This window comes from Fusarium mangiferae, assembly GCF_900044065.1.
Source record: "Fusarium mangiferae strain MRC7560 genome assembly, contig: FMAN_scaffold008, whole genome shotgun sequence".
Classification (NCBI taxonomy): domain Eukaryota; kingdom Fungi; phylum Ascomycota; class Sordariomycetes; order Hypocreales; family Nectriaceae; genus Fusarium; species Fusarium mangiferae.
In genome coordinates this window covers 1,942,246-1,958,519 of record NW_024573928.1, presented here as the reverse complement: position 1 = coordinate 1,958,519, position 16,274 = coordinate 1,942,246, and the positions used below count along the sequence as shown (strand labels likewise).

General features: G+C 47.1%; 7 protein-coding genes across 7 annotated transcripts; 3 read left to right on the top strand and 4 right to left on the bottom strand.

The window, feature by feature from the left end:
- Positions 1-192: 192 nt before the first annotated feature.
- FMAN_11604 (uncharacterized protein) lies at positions 193-2,391 on the top strand (the record flags this gene model as incomplete). Its single annotated transcript, XM_041834439.1, has 8 exons — positions 193-275; positions 333-942; positions 1,005-1,071; positions 1,124-1,400; positions 1,452-1,551; positions 1,604-1,713; positions 1,762-1,999; positions 2,050-2,391. The coding sequence occupies 8 exons, from the start codon at positions 193-195 to the stop codon at positions 2,389-2,391; spliced, it is 1,827 nt and encodes a 608-aa protein (XP_041684703.1).
- A 556-nt stretch (positions 2,392-2,947) lies between these two features.
- On the top strand, positions 2,948-3,507 carry FMAN_11603 (uncharacterized protein; the record flags this gene model as incomplete). Its single annotated transcript, XM_041834438.1, has 2 exons — positions 2,948-2,985; positions 3,051-3,507. The coding sequence occupies 2 exons, from the start codon at positions 2,948-2,950 to the stop codon at positions 3,505-3,507; spliced, it is 495 nt and encodes a 164-aa protein (XP_041684702.1).
- Positions 3,508-3,992: 485 nt separating this feature from the next.
- FMAN_11602 (uncharacterized protein) lies at positions 3,993-8,286 on the bottom strand (the record flags this gene model as incomplete). The annotated part of the gene is made up of 6 exons (XM_041834437.1): positions 3,993-4,578; positions 4,628-5,260; positions 5,316-5,642; positions 5,692-7,343; positions 7,401-8,181; positions 8,231-8,286. 6 exons carry the CDS (start codon positions 8,284-8,286, stop codon positions 3,993-3,995), a joined length of 4,035 nt encoding a protein of 1,344 aa, XP_041684701.1.
- Positions 8,287-8,865: 579 nt separating this feature from the next.
- Positions 8,866-9,604, bottom strand: FMAN_11601 (uncharacterized protein; the record flags this gene model as incomplete). Its single annotated transcript, XM_041834436.1, has 2 exons — positions 8,866-9,445; positions 9,504-9,604. 2 exons carry the CDS (start codon positions 9,602-9,604, stop codon positions 8,866-8,868), a joined length of 681 nt encoding a protein of 226 aa, XP_041684700.1.
- Positions 9,605-9,856: 252 nt separating this feature from the next.
- On the bottom strand, positions 9,857-11,745 carry FMAN_11600 (uncharacterized protein; the record flags this gene model as incomplete). Its single annotated transcript, XM_041834435.1, has 6 exons — positions 9,857-9,904; positions 9,959-10,595; positions 10,644-10,777; positions 10,832-11,139; positions 11,189-11,632; positions 11,694-11,745. The coding sequence occupies 6 exons, from the start codon at positions 11,743-11,745 to the stop codon at positions 9,857-9,859; spliced, it is 1,623 nt and encodes a 540-aa protein (XP_041684699.1).
- A 255-nt stretch (positions 11,746-12,000) lies between these two features.
- FMAN_11599 (uncharacterized protein) lies at positions 12,001-13,029 on the bottom strand (the record flags this gene model as incomplete). The annotated part of the gene is made up of 3 exons (XM_041834434.1): positions 12,001-12,343; positions 12,397-12,772; positions 12,828-13,029. 3 exons carry the CDS (start codon positions 13,027-13,029, stop codon positions 12,001-12,003), a joined length of 921 nt encoding a protein of 306 aa, XP_041684698.1.
- A 1,612-nt stretch (positions 13,030-14,641) lies between these two features.
- On the top strand, positions 14,642-16,213 carry FMAN_11598 (related to cytosine deaminase and related metal-dependent hydrolases; the record flags this gene model as incomplete). Its single annotated transcript, XM_041834433.1, has 2 exons — positions 14,642-15,071; positions 15,126-16,213. The coding sequence occupies 2 exons, from the start codon at positions 14,642-14,644 to the stop codon at positions 16,211-16,213; spliced, it is 1,518 nt and encodes a 505-aa protein (XP_041684697.1).
- Positions 16,214-16,274: the final 61 nt, after the last annotated feature.

The following is a 16,274-nucleotide window of genomic DNA, read 5'->3' as shown; positions in this document are numbered from 1 at the left end:
GCACCACCATGAAATGGCCTACTGAGCTGAACCCACAGCACATCTTCTCAACATGGATGAAATACCCATTTAAGAGCCCAACTGTAGTCCACCAGCAACATTAATTCACACACAATCTTGACCAGCCTGAGACTTCATTCTTCTACTGAACAACAACTTCCAATTCAAACACTGTTGAACCTTTCGGCAATAATGTTTCCAAACAGCCGTCTTCCCACTCACTTCAAGACAACTAAGAGGAGTGTCTTGGCTGTCGGCATTGACTTTGGGACCACGTGAGTATCAGTTTCCTTTCGCACATTTACTAGAGACTGACTAGAGTTGGACGATAGCAACAGTGGAGTTGCTTGGGCTACTGCCGCCGATTTTGAGAGACACAACATCAATTTCATCTCCTCCTGGCCTGGTCTAGGTCGAGAGGAAGGGAAGGTTCCTACCGAGATCTACTACGATGACGATGGTGAGATGAAGTGGGGATATGAGATCCCTGGTGAGGTATCACGTCTCCAATGGTTCAAGCTTCTACTACTGAAACCTGATGACCTGAGCCCTGAGATGAGAGCATCTCCTTTTCTTCAACGAGCTCGCGACATCACCAGACAGTCTGGTAAGGCTCCCGTTGACGTGGTCGCCGATTACCTGAGGCTGCTGTGGGATCACGCCCAGACCAAGATCAAACAGGAACTCGGCAATGTTGCGTTTAACGCTTTGACTTTGCATATTGTTGTCACCATTCCGGCTATCTGGAAAGGGTATGCCCAGCAGAGCACTGAAGAGGCTATCCGGAAGGCAGGCATGTTAGGGCGTCGATCGGCTGGGCCGACTCAGCTAAATGTCGTAACCGAGCCTGAAGCTGCTGCTCTGTCAACCATACTAGATCGCTACGACTCTGTGAAGCAAGGCAACGTGTATGTTGTGTGTGATGCCGGCGGTGGCACAGTGGTAAGCATTTTTGTATTGTCGAATCTGACCTTGGTAACTGTGCTAATATGAACTTGGTTTAGGATCTGATCACCTACGAGATCGAGTCTATTGATCCTATCCGCATGCGCGAGGCAGTCCTAGGACAAGGTTTGCAACCTCTAACAAAACCCAACATGCATCAACTAATACACATCTGTAGGAGAGCTTTGTGGAGGTGTCTTTATCGATGAAGCCTTCGAGCGAATATGTAGAGAGCGTCTGGGCCCGACTTGGAAAGTTCTGAGTCGCGGAGGAAAGAATGAAATCATGAAAGAGTGCTGGGAGTACTCCATCAAGCCACAGTTCAAACCCGGAAACACGGACAAGGTTTACACGGTCACACTTCCGATTGAAATGTTCTCCAACAAGCCTAAGCAGCGCTTTGATGATACCTCGAAGGAACCTTTGATCAAGAGAGGTAAAATACAATTCAAAGAGTAAATATCTATACAGGAAGCTATTGATTGGTTAACTAACAATATTGATAGGGCAGATATCAAAGAGACATTCACCAAGGTCTTTGATGATATTGTGGATCTTATCAACTCTCAGATTGAGAAAGCAGAGGATCATGATCTCCAAGTGACGGTAAGTCGGACTAGCTGATGAACAAGTGTAGCAGACTAAAAGGAATTCCTAGGGAATCATACTTGTGGGAGGCCTCGGCGGGAGCCCTTACTTGTACAGCCATTTGCAAGAGATCTTCTCTGAGGACGGGATCGATGTCCTCCAGCCGAACGGCATGAAACCGTAAGAGCCTATCTTTCTACAACCGTGACCCAGCGACTGACATCTCAGGCGAACGGCGATCTGTCAAGGCGCAGTTTGCAAAGCCTTTACCGATGGAGGGGATGAAATTGGCCAGCAAAAAGTCCACAAGCCCATTACAGTTACATCCACAATCTCTAGAGCACACTATGGAGTTACATATCACACAGCATTTGAGGAGGGAAAACATCTCAAGAAGGGCAGGTTCTGGGACGAGGATGAGGGCGAGTATCGCGCCGGCAACCAGATGCAATGGTATCTCAAAAAGGTGCGAGTCTTGAGTTTCTGATTTTCCGAATCCTTGCTAAGATCTCTTAGGGCGACTGTGTCTCCAAGTCAGAGAAAGTTAGTCACTCTTTTTATGAGATCCACGACACCGATTGGGATGGACGCTTCTCTGACACGATATACCAATGTGAAGAGACCAACCCTCCCGAGCGACTGGAATCTACCGTTGAGGAGATATGTACCATGGACTGTACACTCGAGAATTGTATGCCAGTATCAAGGTTGAAGAATCATTTTACGCCCAAGGGAAAGAAGAAGAAAGTTTTGAATTACAACGTGAGAATGCTTCCGACGGGCAGAAGCGTCAACTTTGATGTTGAGGTTAACGGGACACGTCTTGGCAAGGCTAACCTCAATGTCAAGTTCGACTAGCGGATAGATACTTGAGTAGCAGCCTGTACCACATTGTACCTGATCCTGAATGAGCTGGCGAAATCCTAGGAGCACAGAACCCGTGAGCATAGATAGCGAAATGTAACCTCCTCATATCACTTGCATTTTTCGCTCGGGTTGGTAATGGAGTTTGGGGCGGTTGGCGAAAATGAGGCGGCTTAACATATGTATAAAATTAGATGCTATAGAGTCAACAGCTACGACAATCAATTGTTGTGGGCACTTTATTAACCTGATACAGTAATGCAGACATTATGCATTATATCCAGGTAGAGACGGGCTAGTGGCGTTCGGCGGGGACGTTTACTGGAGATTCTGTCGTACTCAGGACTCGTATTCAGGAATTAGTTCTAGTTAAATAAAGCTTCGTTGAATGAGTCATAGATAGTTTAGAACACGAAGGGCTAATAAGAGCTAGCTCTAACGGACGATGCCGTCGGGACTCGGCCAAACCGCAAATCCGGGCCATGGTTATAAGTCTTGTCGCAAGCTGTCCTTGACTCTTCATCATTTTCCTACATCCGACCACATCACGATGAGTATCTCTGAGTCGTATGGTATCCGAGTTTCAAGGTTTGTTATATCTTCCAACTTCCCTCCGGCTTTTGAGTTGCCTGAGACATACTGACGCGCTATAGCGGCCTCGATGAGGTCAATGACATGCATGTCGCACATCACTTGGACAAGAGTCTAGTTTTGGCCCCTACCGACGTCGGAGTTCTGACTTTCTGCCTACAATGCAAATCAAATGAAACATCTCTCGTACTGAAGGACGACTCCATGTCAGACTTTTTATCTGTCATTGGTCCAAGCGGCCGTGGGCCGTATCAGTTGCAGACTTCGCCTGAAACTAGCCCATTTGGCATTGGTTCAATGGTTTATCATGACTTTTGTATGAAGGGTCTTGGTGATGGCACTGGGGGCCATACTCTGGAAATTGCCGATGAGGACATAAATGAAGGACACTGGATGGCATGGAAAGACCCAGAAGGCGATGGCGAATGGTCAGTATATTGGGTGACGCCTCTACCCTTCAACATGGGTGATTTGCCTGGAGCCGTCCCTATCCAGTTAATTCTTGATAACAAGGCCTAAACTTGCAGGGGGGTAGACTCTATTCCCATTACTCACTCCACCGAAACGGGGGAATAAATACCTTTAGCTTGTTTAATTTTATGAAATCCGTTCTTGCGTTGAAGTATTTCACAAATCTGAGGTGAATAAAAAGATTATGATGGCGAGGCAAGACGGGCGACGCGAGCTGTGAAATGGCTCTAAAGTCCTAATAGTCACTCAACTATGCAAATATGCTTCTATCAAGTCCTTGATTTACGAATGCATTTACTGTAAACCTCGATATATTATAGTTTCTTATTTGCGTATCGTCGCTGAGTACTGGTGATCCGTATTTGTTTGTTCCCTTTCTTTTGGGGCTGGGGCCACTCCTAACCCCCCAATCCTAGCGTAGTCCAAGTCCCGTAGCACCGTGGGAAATCAACTTGCTTCAGTATCCCGAAACTGCATAGTGGTACTCTGCAGCAACTCCTCGATGAGGATGCATGCACTCTCTGTAGCCTATCTCAACACCCAGTTTCAACGTTGGTTTCGGTCTGACCAGGCATCTTAACAGATAGACTTTCGCTCGTGTTGCTGACGGGGAGGCCAAACGACAGCGAATCTGTCTTTCGGGGCCGTTCAACGACATTTTTGAATGATACCCTCTGTCTCGTGGCATCATCTCCATCGTCACTGAGGCCATCATACGACAATCTGGCAATACCTAGTTCATCAAGGATCTCGTCAAGAGATGTCGTCTCACTGGCCAAGATGGCAGTCAGTGCATTGACCATCTCAATGTCAACATGAGGTCGGCCGCTACTTTCCGGATCCTGCATGATCCATACTGCGAGCTTTCTGGGCAATACCGAGCCGAAACAGATATCCTGTGATACTGGATCCACGGGAACATAGATCGTGAGTCTCCCGTCAGGCTCAGCAATATGTGCCTTGGACAGCTGACTCTCTGTTACAAAGGTCTCACCATTCTGTTGTAGAATGAAGAAGGTCTTTATCCTCCATACCTGTACACATTCAATCCTGCTTAGATGCTTGTGAAACGCTTTGATCCCAGAGCGACAGCAGGGGCTACCGAAATTCGCCGCAACACTGAAGACATTAGTGTTTTTGTTTCTATCAAGTATACCGAGGAGCTTACCGAGTAATATAGCGGGCTATGGCTTTCAAGTTTCGCTTCCTATAACGGATTGGGACTTCAGATGCTCCGAAAAGACCTCCTTTCTCCTTAGCAATGACCGTCACATCCTCTCGGACACATCTAGACAAATATCGACTTTCAAGTTTTAGCCATTCGAACAAAGGCTTGAGACGATAGAATTCCCCAAGGTCGAAGTCAAGAAGACGGATATGAGTTTCGAAATTTATCCTCAAAATGTCATTATCTCCGATGGCAAAGTCTGTTTCTACAGATCTCAGGGAGACACTCCCATCGGGATCTTTGACAGGGAATATTTCAGCATTCCTGACAGGCTGCGGATCCAGAAATGCTGTTTCGCTTCGTAGAAAGTCATTCAAGATGAAAAAGGCCTCTTTCATCTGCTGTGGCTTGCACTTGGGAGACTTATTTAGGCGGTCGTAAAGTATTTTTAGTGATAATGACTCAATGCCAAGTTTATCGACGAAGAAACCACGAAGTGTTTCATACGTGTCGTCCAAGGTTCCCATACCGCACAGGTCCGTGTTGCTAGACCATAGGACTTCAGTAGAGGTGTGCCAGCCTATATATTGGCCGTCGGAGATGAAGATAAGCGGTGAGCTCTCAAATAAAGTCCTACTTTGTCATCAGAGTCACAGGTAGAATTTTGCTGTGACAGAATAATACATACCTAATATCATGAGATGAAGGAACCTTCGTGTTCATGAAGTCGTATATCTGGAGAATTTTTGCAGGATCCTCGTCATTTCTGATGCGCAACTCATTCAACTCTGCGACCAAATGTTCAAGTTGAGCATTCTGAATGCCGAGGGTGTCGAGAAAAAGGTTCTGTAGGGCGCTTTTGACTTCAATGTTCGAGCCTTGTAGGTCGTAACAGGACTTGAGACAGCGCATTGTGACCATGTTTGGTGGTGCGTCCCATATACAAGACGAAGAGCTCGCCCACTCAAGTTCTTCTCCATTCAAGTAGGCCATACCGGACTCATTGAAGAAGTTTCTGACACAATGTTAGTGTAAACCAAGTTCGACAAGATAGAACGGCTTACCTGAGCTTCTCTCTGTCAGCAGTCATTAATCCGGAAGCAGTGAACTTGGTATATATGGAAGCGTATAAATCCAGAACCTTTTGGAGTTGGTGACTGGGATCCTTTGGAGGATCTGAGCGACGGATTGAACGCAAGATCTCAAGACGAAAGTCAAGATTATCTTCCTTACCAACAAGAAGACTCTCAGATAGAAAGTTCCAGCGTGTGCCGATGCCTCCAGTATTTTCTTGAATGTATCTCAGAAAAGGGAACTGTTCGGGCTGTTCCATGTAGGACTCAACTATATCAGTGAGAGTTTTGAGGGGAAGCCAAGTATCTTGTAGCTTGATCGCGAAGTCGACCTCGCAAGGGTTGCTTGCAGACAGTTGTCGAATCTCGGACATGATAGTGGACTCGCTTGATAACTCCACCTCACCTTTAGACAGAAGATATTCAAGGAGGTCTAAAAGCTTGTCTGGACTTTGGCTTATGATATGAAGGAAATCAGACGATAGCTTTCCTGTCTCCTCTGATTCTAGGCAGATGTCTTCCCTTAATCCGACATAGTCGCAAAGCCACCTTTTCCAACTTATGCGTGAAGAGTTGCCCTGAGTTGGCATATAGCTCAAAGTGTCAGGATGTAAGAACAAGCAAGGAGAAGAAGATTTCACAGGCCCCAGCAGGCTTTCAGGACTGAACGGGTGATTCTTGCCTGGTAGGTAAATTGTCTTAACGTTATATTGTGGCCTTTCAAAAGTTGAGTCTGTTGTTAGAACCTTAACTTCTTCGTAGCCATACCGCGTCCAGTCGCTGGCTTCAAGCGTCAGGTAGAGATATTGTAGATAGTCGTTGACAAGTCTAAGCGGGAGAGTCTCCGATGAGATCAGGCTTTCGCGAACTGACTCCCTGGCAATCTCGAGGGAGGGTTCAGCAACCCCAAGATATTTGAATAAAGCATACCGATCTGGATGTCGAGTAGCGGGCGGTGCTACCATCCTCAAATATTTGGTGTCCGGGATGGAATTGCCTCCCGCACGTGGAAAATACACCGAGCCAGATAGTATAGATGTCCATGTCCCATCTCTCAGAGGCACAATTGCAAGGGACTTAACCCTTGAAGCATTTAAGGTTGACGTTTTCGAGAACTGGAGAAGAAATCGTGCCATTCGTGCATGCCACTCTTCAGTGGTGTATTTTCGATGCATCTTGGGACTTTTCAAACTCATATTATTCTCCAGGTGTCCCCAGAAAGTGTCATCCGGCATGGTCTTTGCACCGTGCTCCTTGAAGATCTCCACCACGCGAGGAGGATAGTCTGTTGACAAGAGCATGTCGTTTGCAAAGGGTTCTAGCAGCGGTTGCCCGTTCTCGTCTTTCAAATTGTCAGGTAGGATTGTTATCTCATCCATGCATCGCAATGCCGACTGATTATACACCTGCACCAAAAGGTTTTTCTGGGCCATAAACCGGATTTCTAGGCTGAGGGGTGTCTTGTGAGTGATGGGGGGGGGGAGGAATAAAGGCCATTCATAACGAAGACTGGCGCGAGTGAAAAACATGGTAATGGCTTGCAAGAACGCCGCGGCGATCCAAATGCGAATTTCTTGATTCTTCTTTGAGTTCGGCTTAAGCTTTTGTTGATTGTCGAACTCAAGGTCGGCGTCTATCAAGAACTGTGGCATATGTTAGTATTCAGTCCTAAATATATTACAAAGGCGAGATATTCTCACGTTATATTTTGATTTGCTGATGGGCAAAACGTTGAAAATCCCTTTTTCTCTTGTGTCGATTGAGGGTTTGCCGCTCTCCGTCAGTGGGAACGCCAATTTGACATTTCGTCTGCCCCAAGCTCCCCGCTCCGTCACACAGAACACTTGGCCTTCTCCCTCCTCTTCGTCTTGGTTACCGATTGTCGTTTTGAGTAATTCGCGGTTGTCTTTCATCGAATGCTTCCAGAATCGCTTGGATTGACGGAGCTCACCGCCCTTGCCATAGAACTCAACAGTCATGCGCCGAAGGGCTCTAAGAAACAGTAGACTTTCAGCTATTAAGCTGTCAAATTGTGCTAGAATAGCGCTCTTTAGGCGTTCCAGATCTTCTTCGGTGCCATAGTCGTGAAAATAGACAACCATGCGCGTTAGTGAATCGGGTATTGGGGCAGGTGGCGAGACCCAAATTGGTTTTATTTTACCCTGACTCGATGAGAGACGCAAGTCAAGGGAGAAGTTGCCTGACTGAAGATAAATCTTGGCCGTAGACCTTAAGACCGAGCTGAGACCATCTTCGCCAGAGCTTTCACCCTCAGTGCCGGAAGGCAGACAAATATGTTGTAGATCTCTGCTTGTAAGACCGTCGTCGTTGAACTTAACTTCAATGTGACTAGAGTGTATCCTGAAAGATACATATGGAGGTTCTTTTTTTAGGATAGCTTTCGTGAAATTCTTCGCGTCGATATATAGAAGCAGCTCGCGCAAGAACTTTCTGCCACTCTCATATACGTTTTCGTCCAGCCTGGTATAGAGTTAGTATCAGGTGTCTAGGCCACTGAACGAGACCGTACTTGTATTCGCCAGTGAGCTCCCGAATAACTCTCTCTGCCTCTTCCTGGCTGGTCATGATGAGTACGTGATAAGAAGGATCGTGATATTCCCTGTTGTATGGATATTCTTTGACTGAATCGATGTTTCAATAGGAAAGAGCGTAAATAGAAAGATGAAGATAATTGCTGTCGCTATCGATGGTCTTCTTGGGAGGGTTCTTGTTAATGAGCGTCAATATGCATGTTGGTCACAGCATCCTTGTTCGTTAGTTTGTTTCACACCACGCTGCCTACTTTCGCGGCGCTTCGCCAGAAGAATGGCCATAACTTATGGCGCAAATCTAGGATCATTTAGAGTATCAAAAAGACTCATATCTTTTCTCAGGGTGACGAAGATGATAAGCTATTACCTCTTACTTTTTTTTTCCGTAACACTTTCTACTTTTTCTCATTCACATCGCGATCAAATGATACATTGCGCTTTATGCTTCGCAGTTCGGGTCATCTGTGTCGACGCAACCGTGCGCTTAATCGACACCCTTGATTTGGCTATTCGTCAAATGCTGAGCAGCTGAACTGCAGACGATATTTAACCAACAAGAACATCATTAATAATTCAAGATTTATATTTATAGACCCTTGTGAATTCGCCTTCATCAAACGCCATTCGATTCGTCGAACTCTCCCAGCGGCTGCACCTTTTTGACAACCCTTGCAGGAGATCCCACAGCCACGCTCCAGGCGGGTATATCGCGCGTCACGATTGATCCGGCGCCTATTGTACATCCCTCCCCAATCGTCACGCCAGGCAAAATAGTAACACCGCCCCCAATCCAACAGTCATCGCCAATATTGATAGGGTACGCATACTCAATGCAGGCCCTTCGACTTGCGACCTCCGTTTCATGTGTCGCCGTCGAAATCATAACGTTTGGACCAATCATAACCCTATCGCCAATCGTAACAATGGCCGAATCCAAGACGGTCAGGTTAAAATTAGCGTAGAATCTCTTTCCGACTGACATATTGGGGCCGTAATCGACCCTGAATGGTGGCTCGATGAAGACTTCGTCATCCTCCACGTGCCCGAGAAATGATTTGAGCATTTCAGCTCGTTTTTTTGTGATGTTCTCGATGTTAAAGTCGTTCCCTTCGGGGAACCAGGTGTTGTATTCGTTCATGGCCTTTCGAGCCGCGAGACGAGCATTTGTGAGCTTGGGGATAAGTGAATCGTATCTGCAATAGGTGTCAGCAAGTCTTAATCGTCTCAAATGAACTAGATGTCTCGACTGACAGCATGCCTGAGATCATTCTCTCATATTGTTCACAGTGGGGAACATTTGCCAGCCTGGATGCCTTCTCCAACTCGGCCTGGTTCTTCTCTTGCGCCGCCATATTATGTACAGTGTCGCTTATAAATAGATAAATTTGAGGTTATAGAACAGAAGTCCGTTATATCATTTGATTCATCGTGAAACAATTGTAGAGGTTCATGTCGTCTTTTATTCAAATCCATCACTTACCAGGAAATCCTCCCCGAAAATGAAACTATTCCGTAAATAGAAGTACTCCCAACTGCCAAGTCCGATTATATCCCCGGTGCCGACTCCGACTAACACAGTGGAGCACTAGTGGAACGTCGGCCCGTCAAAAGAAGAGGTATGCATGTTGAGAGCGAAGAAGCTCGGAACAGGTCTAGCAAAAAGCTCGTATCAATATGAAGCAAGGCAAAGAAAGCGGTGAACTTACGAATTCCATCCAGGGAATGTTTGACCAGCCCCGAGGATTCGTCCTTCTCTCGTCCCAGACCTTCGTTAATAACTCGGTCATGGCGGGGTGCTGGAAGCCCGTAGAGTGCTTGATTTCGTTGATGCACCAGCTTGCGTAGTGTATCTGATGCGGCGAGCATGTGTCGGCTCCAGCGAGAAATAGAGGAAACAGGAGACGTTTGTAGAATACACTGTCTCTTGGTATCGTAGCACAGACATCGAGAACAGCAGAGACAGAAGCTTTTATCTGAGGGTCGTCGCATGAGATTGCGAAGGCGTCGGGAAATCTCATCACGCGGAGCAAGCATGCATGCCTGTATGCCTCGGCAAGGTGTCGCCATTCCGGGTGGTTGGTGGGATACACGGCTTGATCGGGATCCCATCCGCGAAAGAACTTCTCAGCTCCGTCGAGTAATTGCTCAAATTGTTCGACTTGCAGGTCCCCAGCCAGGTAAGCTTTGCCTGCCTCGAGTACCTGACCAATCTTGAAGAACATGACTGGCGGACAGCCAACTAACGTGTGAAGGCTTAAACTTCCGTGATCTCTCACGCATTCTCGCACTTCGGTTGAGTAGGACAGCTTTTCGGCACCGCTAAACCCTCGCAACATATCCAGCCTCCATCTATCAGTACCGATTGCAAGCACCACCGGGGATCAGACTTACCACGACAAAGCTGAGACAAGAAACATGGCTGTTCCCGAACGCTTGGGTGAGGTATCGAGGCAAGCGATTCGTTTGCACAGGAACGATACACCTGTCAAATGAGCTCCATGTATTGAGACGCCCGATTCACAGACCTATCACTATGTCAGCAGCTGCTTGGCATTTAATGTAAGGAAGATATGCCATACGTCATGTAGAACGAGAAGCAATACCATAGCCAGAACATGTTCCTCCTCGGTGGGTGTCAGTCGTGAGATATCTTCTTTGTGCAGCAGAGAAGCAAGAGATTGTATTGCTGATAGCCTATACCCAAGAGATACCGTGACGAGTCTCTGACTGTTCGCGTGTCCAGTGTTATGCATATGACATGCCGATAATCCGAGTAGAGCATGCAAAATGCCTTGATGCTGGTAAGCAAGGGGCAAGACATATTCTCGGAATGGGTTATCCAATCCCGGTACATGGATGATGAAATGCTCGCTTAGCGTTTGATCGACTTAGATATCTGTTACTAAATGCGCATTCCGGTGCTTCAAGAGTCTTACAGTAGTCAATGATATGTCGATTCGTCGCGATATCGTTCTCTAGGTCATTGTATCCGGAGGGCGAAATAGTAAATGATACAGCGTCCGGCGATAGTGACAGGGTCGCTGATGTTTGGGGCGGCGTCAAGGTCAACGCTGACGTCTCAAAGACAGGATACTCAGGCGAAATTGAAGCCGACAGTCCTTCAGCGATGGGATCCGACGGTATTGACAGTTCTGGAGGTGACTGGCTCAAGATGACTGGTTGTGAAGGCGAGGTATCAATGCTATCTGATGTCGCATGTTGCGAGCTTGACTGATCGGGAGTAATCGTCAATGTCTCTTGGAATTGAAACCGCGGAGGATATCCTTCACAATGAAGACCTTTTGTGCGACATCTATCGCATATGGGACGTTTCCGATCGCATTTTCGACACTTCTTGCGGCATGTTCCGCATGCTGGGTCTGGAGCGAGGTTCTCGTTAGAATTATTCAAGGTACGAATAAAAAGAGAATCAGTGCTCACCTTTGCGACGGGCAGTTGGGCGATTTGAGGATGAATTATCACTACCTGTCATTATTGCTGTGTGTATTGCCAAATTTGGTAATAAAAGACGATGGTGGAGCGAAAGAAAAGATAATCGAGAGAATGAGAGTCCGTATCGGAGTTGTTGATTTCTTAGTGGGGTCATCCTCAATGACTTAGGTCATGCACGCCTCGTAGTCATCCGAGCCGATTTACAAGGCTAGAGCCCGCACTCGGAGAAGTGGGACAAGCTTCCAAGTACTGAAGTCAATACATACAAGTCATTATTTATCCTAATATTCAGCTTCTAAAAGTCCGAAGGACCTCTCTCAAGCTCTGGTCGGAGCAAGTATAGCGGATCTAACTGTTCTACATAACCGCACGCAGGGTCGCTCATAGAATAGCCCATAAATTCCTGTATATCCTGGTCAAATTTCATCGCTATTTCTTTGGGAACAGCAAGAAATTGATTTTCTTCCTGTCTCAAAAAGCCACGAATGGAAAATGTAGCAAAGACTAAGCGGTGCTGGTCTTTGGTGGAATTGGTACCTCCGCCATGATACGCTGAAGCAAGCATGATGAACGCATCGCCCTTATCCATCTCAGCAAAGATGCAGTCTTCAACACGCGGAGGACCTCGTTCTGAGCCCCTGTCGTTCGTCAGCCAGGTCGAAATCATGAGAGGTCGAAGAATTGTACTTACCATAGATGACTCCCTTGGATAAACTGCGTACCCCCATTCTCCTTCGTGACCTTTGACCCAGCAACAAATAACCCAACAGCAGACTCACGATTGTCATCACGCTCATCATCCCACTTATCAATATCTGCATGGATGTTGTGACTGATATAGTCGTCACGGTGAAGTGGCTGCGCTTTACCACCAGGTCCGATTCTCATTGCAGTACAAGAATGCAAGTAAGGTTTCGAAACCGACTCCTTGCGTTCAGGACCCCACCAGAACCAACTTCGCGTAGTGAGGAAATGGTCGACCACTTGCTGGTAGACTGGGTTCATGACCTGGGATCGGGCGTATGTAGGGCTGAGAGCAAGGAGGCTTGGCGCCCGTTGCGTCTCCTCTTAAGCTCGCATGTTAATTCAGCCGTACTAGTACGTATGGTAAAGAGGACTTGCTGGGGAAGAAGCTGCCCGACCATTCAACATCGGAGTCCAAACGCGCTCGACACTCATCATATGCCTTATCGACATCTGTCTCAGATATCAGTCGCTTCACAAAAACACCCCCATCACGCTTGAGGAGTGCAATGATGTCCTGGATGGGGGCATCTGCAGAGACTCTCTGCACTTCGGGGCCGTACTTTTCCAAAACGGACATGGTGGATAAGAAAAACGTAACGTAAGCAACTCAGTGTTTAAAATACTCGCTAAGAATAGCTATTGGGCGATCTGGCAAAGTGAAGGGGAGGAGAAAGTTCTTGGACCTGAGAAATGATTGTTCGAGAATGAGTGGAACTCTTCGCAGCGGAGTCTCCGACAAGTGGAGGAGCTGGGAGTATTTCCTGTTCTGGTAAGACCGAAAGATACCCCATTCGGAAGTAACATGACAAACAATCGAATCCGACTCCGAGTAATCCTCCAGCTTGAGTACTTCTCCGATTCCAGGTTGCATGCCTACCTATGGAGTTCGCTATATTGACTCGAGGTCTATTACTTAGGAGACGACATAATTTAAGTTAAACCCACTATCGGCCAATCATCAGCTACGGATCTTTACGTACTACTACTTCAAAATCCTACACAGAGTTTTAGATCAAGTCCATGTTTAGGGTCACCATACACCCAACAATGCCTAAGAAAACTTCTTTCAATTGGCTCAAACCTATAGATAATTGTTCATTTTCTCGTAGTGTCGTGACCAACGCACTGTTGGTATATAGAGTAGATACTGCGTCCAGACGGAAACACAAGGTCATTGACCTCCCTATACCAGCCATCTTAGAGCGATATCATCTCGCAAAAGATTAGAAACAAACCCGCATGGAAAGGTTTGACTCAATACATCCTCTCGATAGTAGGATATAACAATTGAGGTTTTGCCAGGAATTATATTTCTTGGCTGTGTTGATCACCTTGATAGTAAGGAAAGGTACGAAAACTCAGAAACTCTCTGGGTGAAAATAAGACTCCAGTAAATCTAGCATAGCTTAATCAGCCTTGAATTATTTGAGCATTCTGATTTAAATGCGCGTAATTCTCTTGCTCAGAAAGGGCTGGCTGTATTCTTCCAACACCATTGCGCTGATATCTCAAACGGCGTCATAACACAATTTGAAGCTATTCCCGGACTCTCTGACAACGCCCGCGCCGATCCCGTGCAAGTCCGAGAAACGTCCACTCAGGACATTATTCCTTCCATAATCTCCCCTCTTATCATTCGCTGTGATCCTCGCGATTAATTGTTCAATATTTTCAATCCGAGACTACCTCATAAATCCGACAGAAGAGAACATCCTCATCCTAATCGAGTAACCCTCTCTCCCGCTTCCCCTCGCTATCTCCGCTCGCGCTTAATCACCAGCCGCGAAACCTTATTACAAATCAGTAGCTTCCGCTAGTGGCTGGAAGGTCAAAGCGGACTAAACCGATCTTGATGAAGATCACCAGAATTAGCAACAGGTAGTCGGGTAGCGATGGGCATTTCTGGCGCGAGTGTTGCACTTGTGTAGGTTGAGACGGGTAGACAACGTTGCCTCCGTGATGCTGCCGCCCGTGGCCTCACTTGTTGTGTTCCGTGGAGTTAGGCCACGGAACGCCGAGATTCTTCATGCAGGCAGCCTCAACGCCTTTTGTGAGGGACGAAACGGGTATGACATCGCCGCATCGTCATCGATTATAAGAGTCTCAGTCCGTCCTGGTGATTGATCAGAACAACAACCTTCCAAACCAATTGCATCTACAGAATTATCACTCTTCAACTATTACCCACAATGGCATTTGACTCTTCTCTCAACGGTAACACTGCGCGCCGGCTGTTACTCAAAGGCGGCACTGTCCTTATCCACGACGCCAATGACAACGTCCAAGCTCTGGAAAGGGACATCCTCATTGAGAACAACCGTATCTCCAAGATATCTAAGAATATTAGCGACATCACTGACGCCGAGTCGATCGATTGCACCGACAAGATCATCTCACCTGGCTTCATCGACACGCATCACCATCTTTGGCAGACTCAGCTCAAGGGACGACATGCGAATGAACTACTTCTCGATTACATGGCTTCCGGCAATCTCCAATCTTCAAACTATACGAAAAGTGATATCTACTGGGGACAACTTGGAGGTTCTCTCGAGGCAATCAATGCGGGCACTACCACTGTCGTTGATCATTCACACGTCAATGTCTTTGCCGGAGCTGGTAAGTCAATAGTCCCCGAGCTTGCAAGCATAAGCTGATAATTTTAATCTCTAGCCTCCGCTGCCATCTCTGCAACTGCTTCCTCTGGCTTACGCTGCGTCTATGGCTACTGTCCAACTGCTCGTGTCGCAACATGGTCACCTTTTGCAATGAACCCTGATATGCTTGCACCATGGGTCATGGACGAGATCCAGGAGCTAGGCAAGAAGGCTCCCTTTGGCGACGGGCGCGTTACTATGGGCCTGGCTTTTGATCTCTGGTTTCTACCAGAACAAGTCGTCAAAGACCTATTCGACCGTGCCCGTGAAGTTGGTGTCGAGTTGGCGACAACTCATGCTGTTAGTAACCCACAGATGGGATCTTATGATCTCGTTCAGCAGATCAAGAGCCTCGGCTTATTAGACAGCCGTATGCTCTTCAGCCATCTCAATGGATATGCCGCCGAGAGCGTCAAGGACCTTGCTGATGCTGGAGCACATATTAGCAGCACTCCCTCCACTGAAATGCAAATGGCCCTCGGAGATCCCGTGTGCTTGAATGATGACCTTCCCCAGGCTCAAGCCCAGTCTAGTCTAGGCATCGACTGTCACAGTAACCAGGCCTCGAGCATAGTATACGAGATGAGATTGGGCTTGCAGGGCTCGAGGGCCAAGCATAACCAGAAATTGATCGACCAAGATCTAGCCCCTCGCAAGATCTCCAAGACCGTACAGGATGTATTCAATCTGGGGACGATTCAGGGTGCCAGGGCGATTGGAAGGGGGACTCAGCTTGGCAGCATTGCTGAGGGCAAACTAGCCGACTTGGTGATTTTTGACGCCAACACTCCCGAACTAATCTGTGCTGCTGAGCAAGACCCCATCGCAGCCGTTGTCTTGCACAGCAGTATCGGAAACGTCGACACAGTCATCGTCGATGGAATTGTTCGAAAGTGTCAAGGCAAGCTTGTTGGTGTGACCGTGGAGGAGAGCATGGTGGATGTTACCGATAAGCGCTCTCTGGAGTGGGCGGATGTTGCCAAAGCGATGAGAAAGTCTCGCGCTGAAATTCTCCAACGCGAAGCAGAGAAGCAGAACTTGGATGATGTTAAGAAGGGAGTGATCAGCAGCTTCAATATTGACTTGTCAAAGCTGAGGGGTTGAATGATCAGACCATCCAGACATGTAGAACACCATTACATACAGTAATTTAAGAAGTATCAAG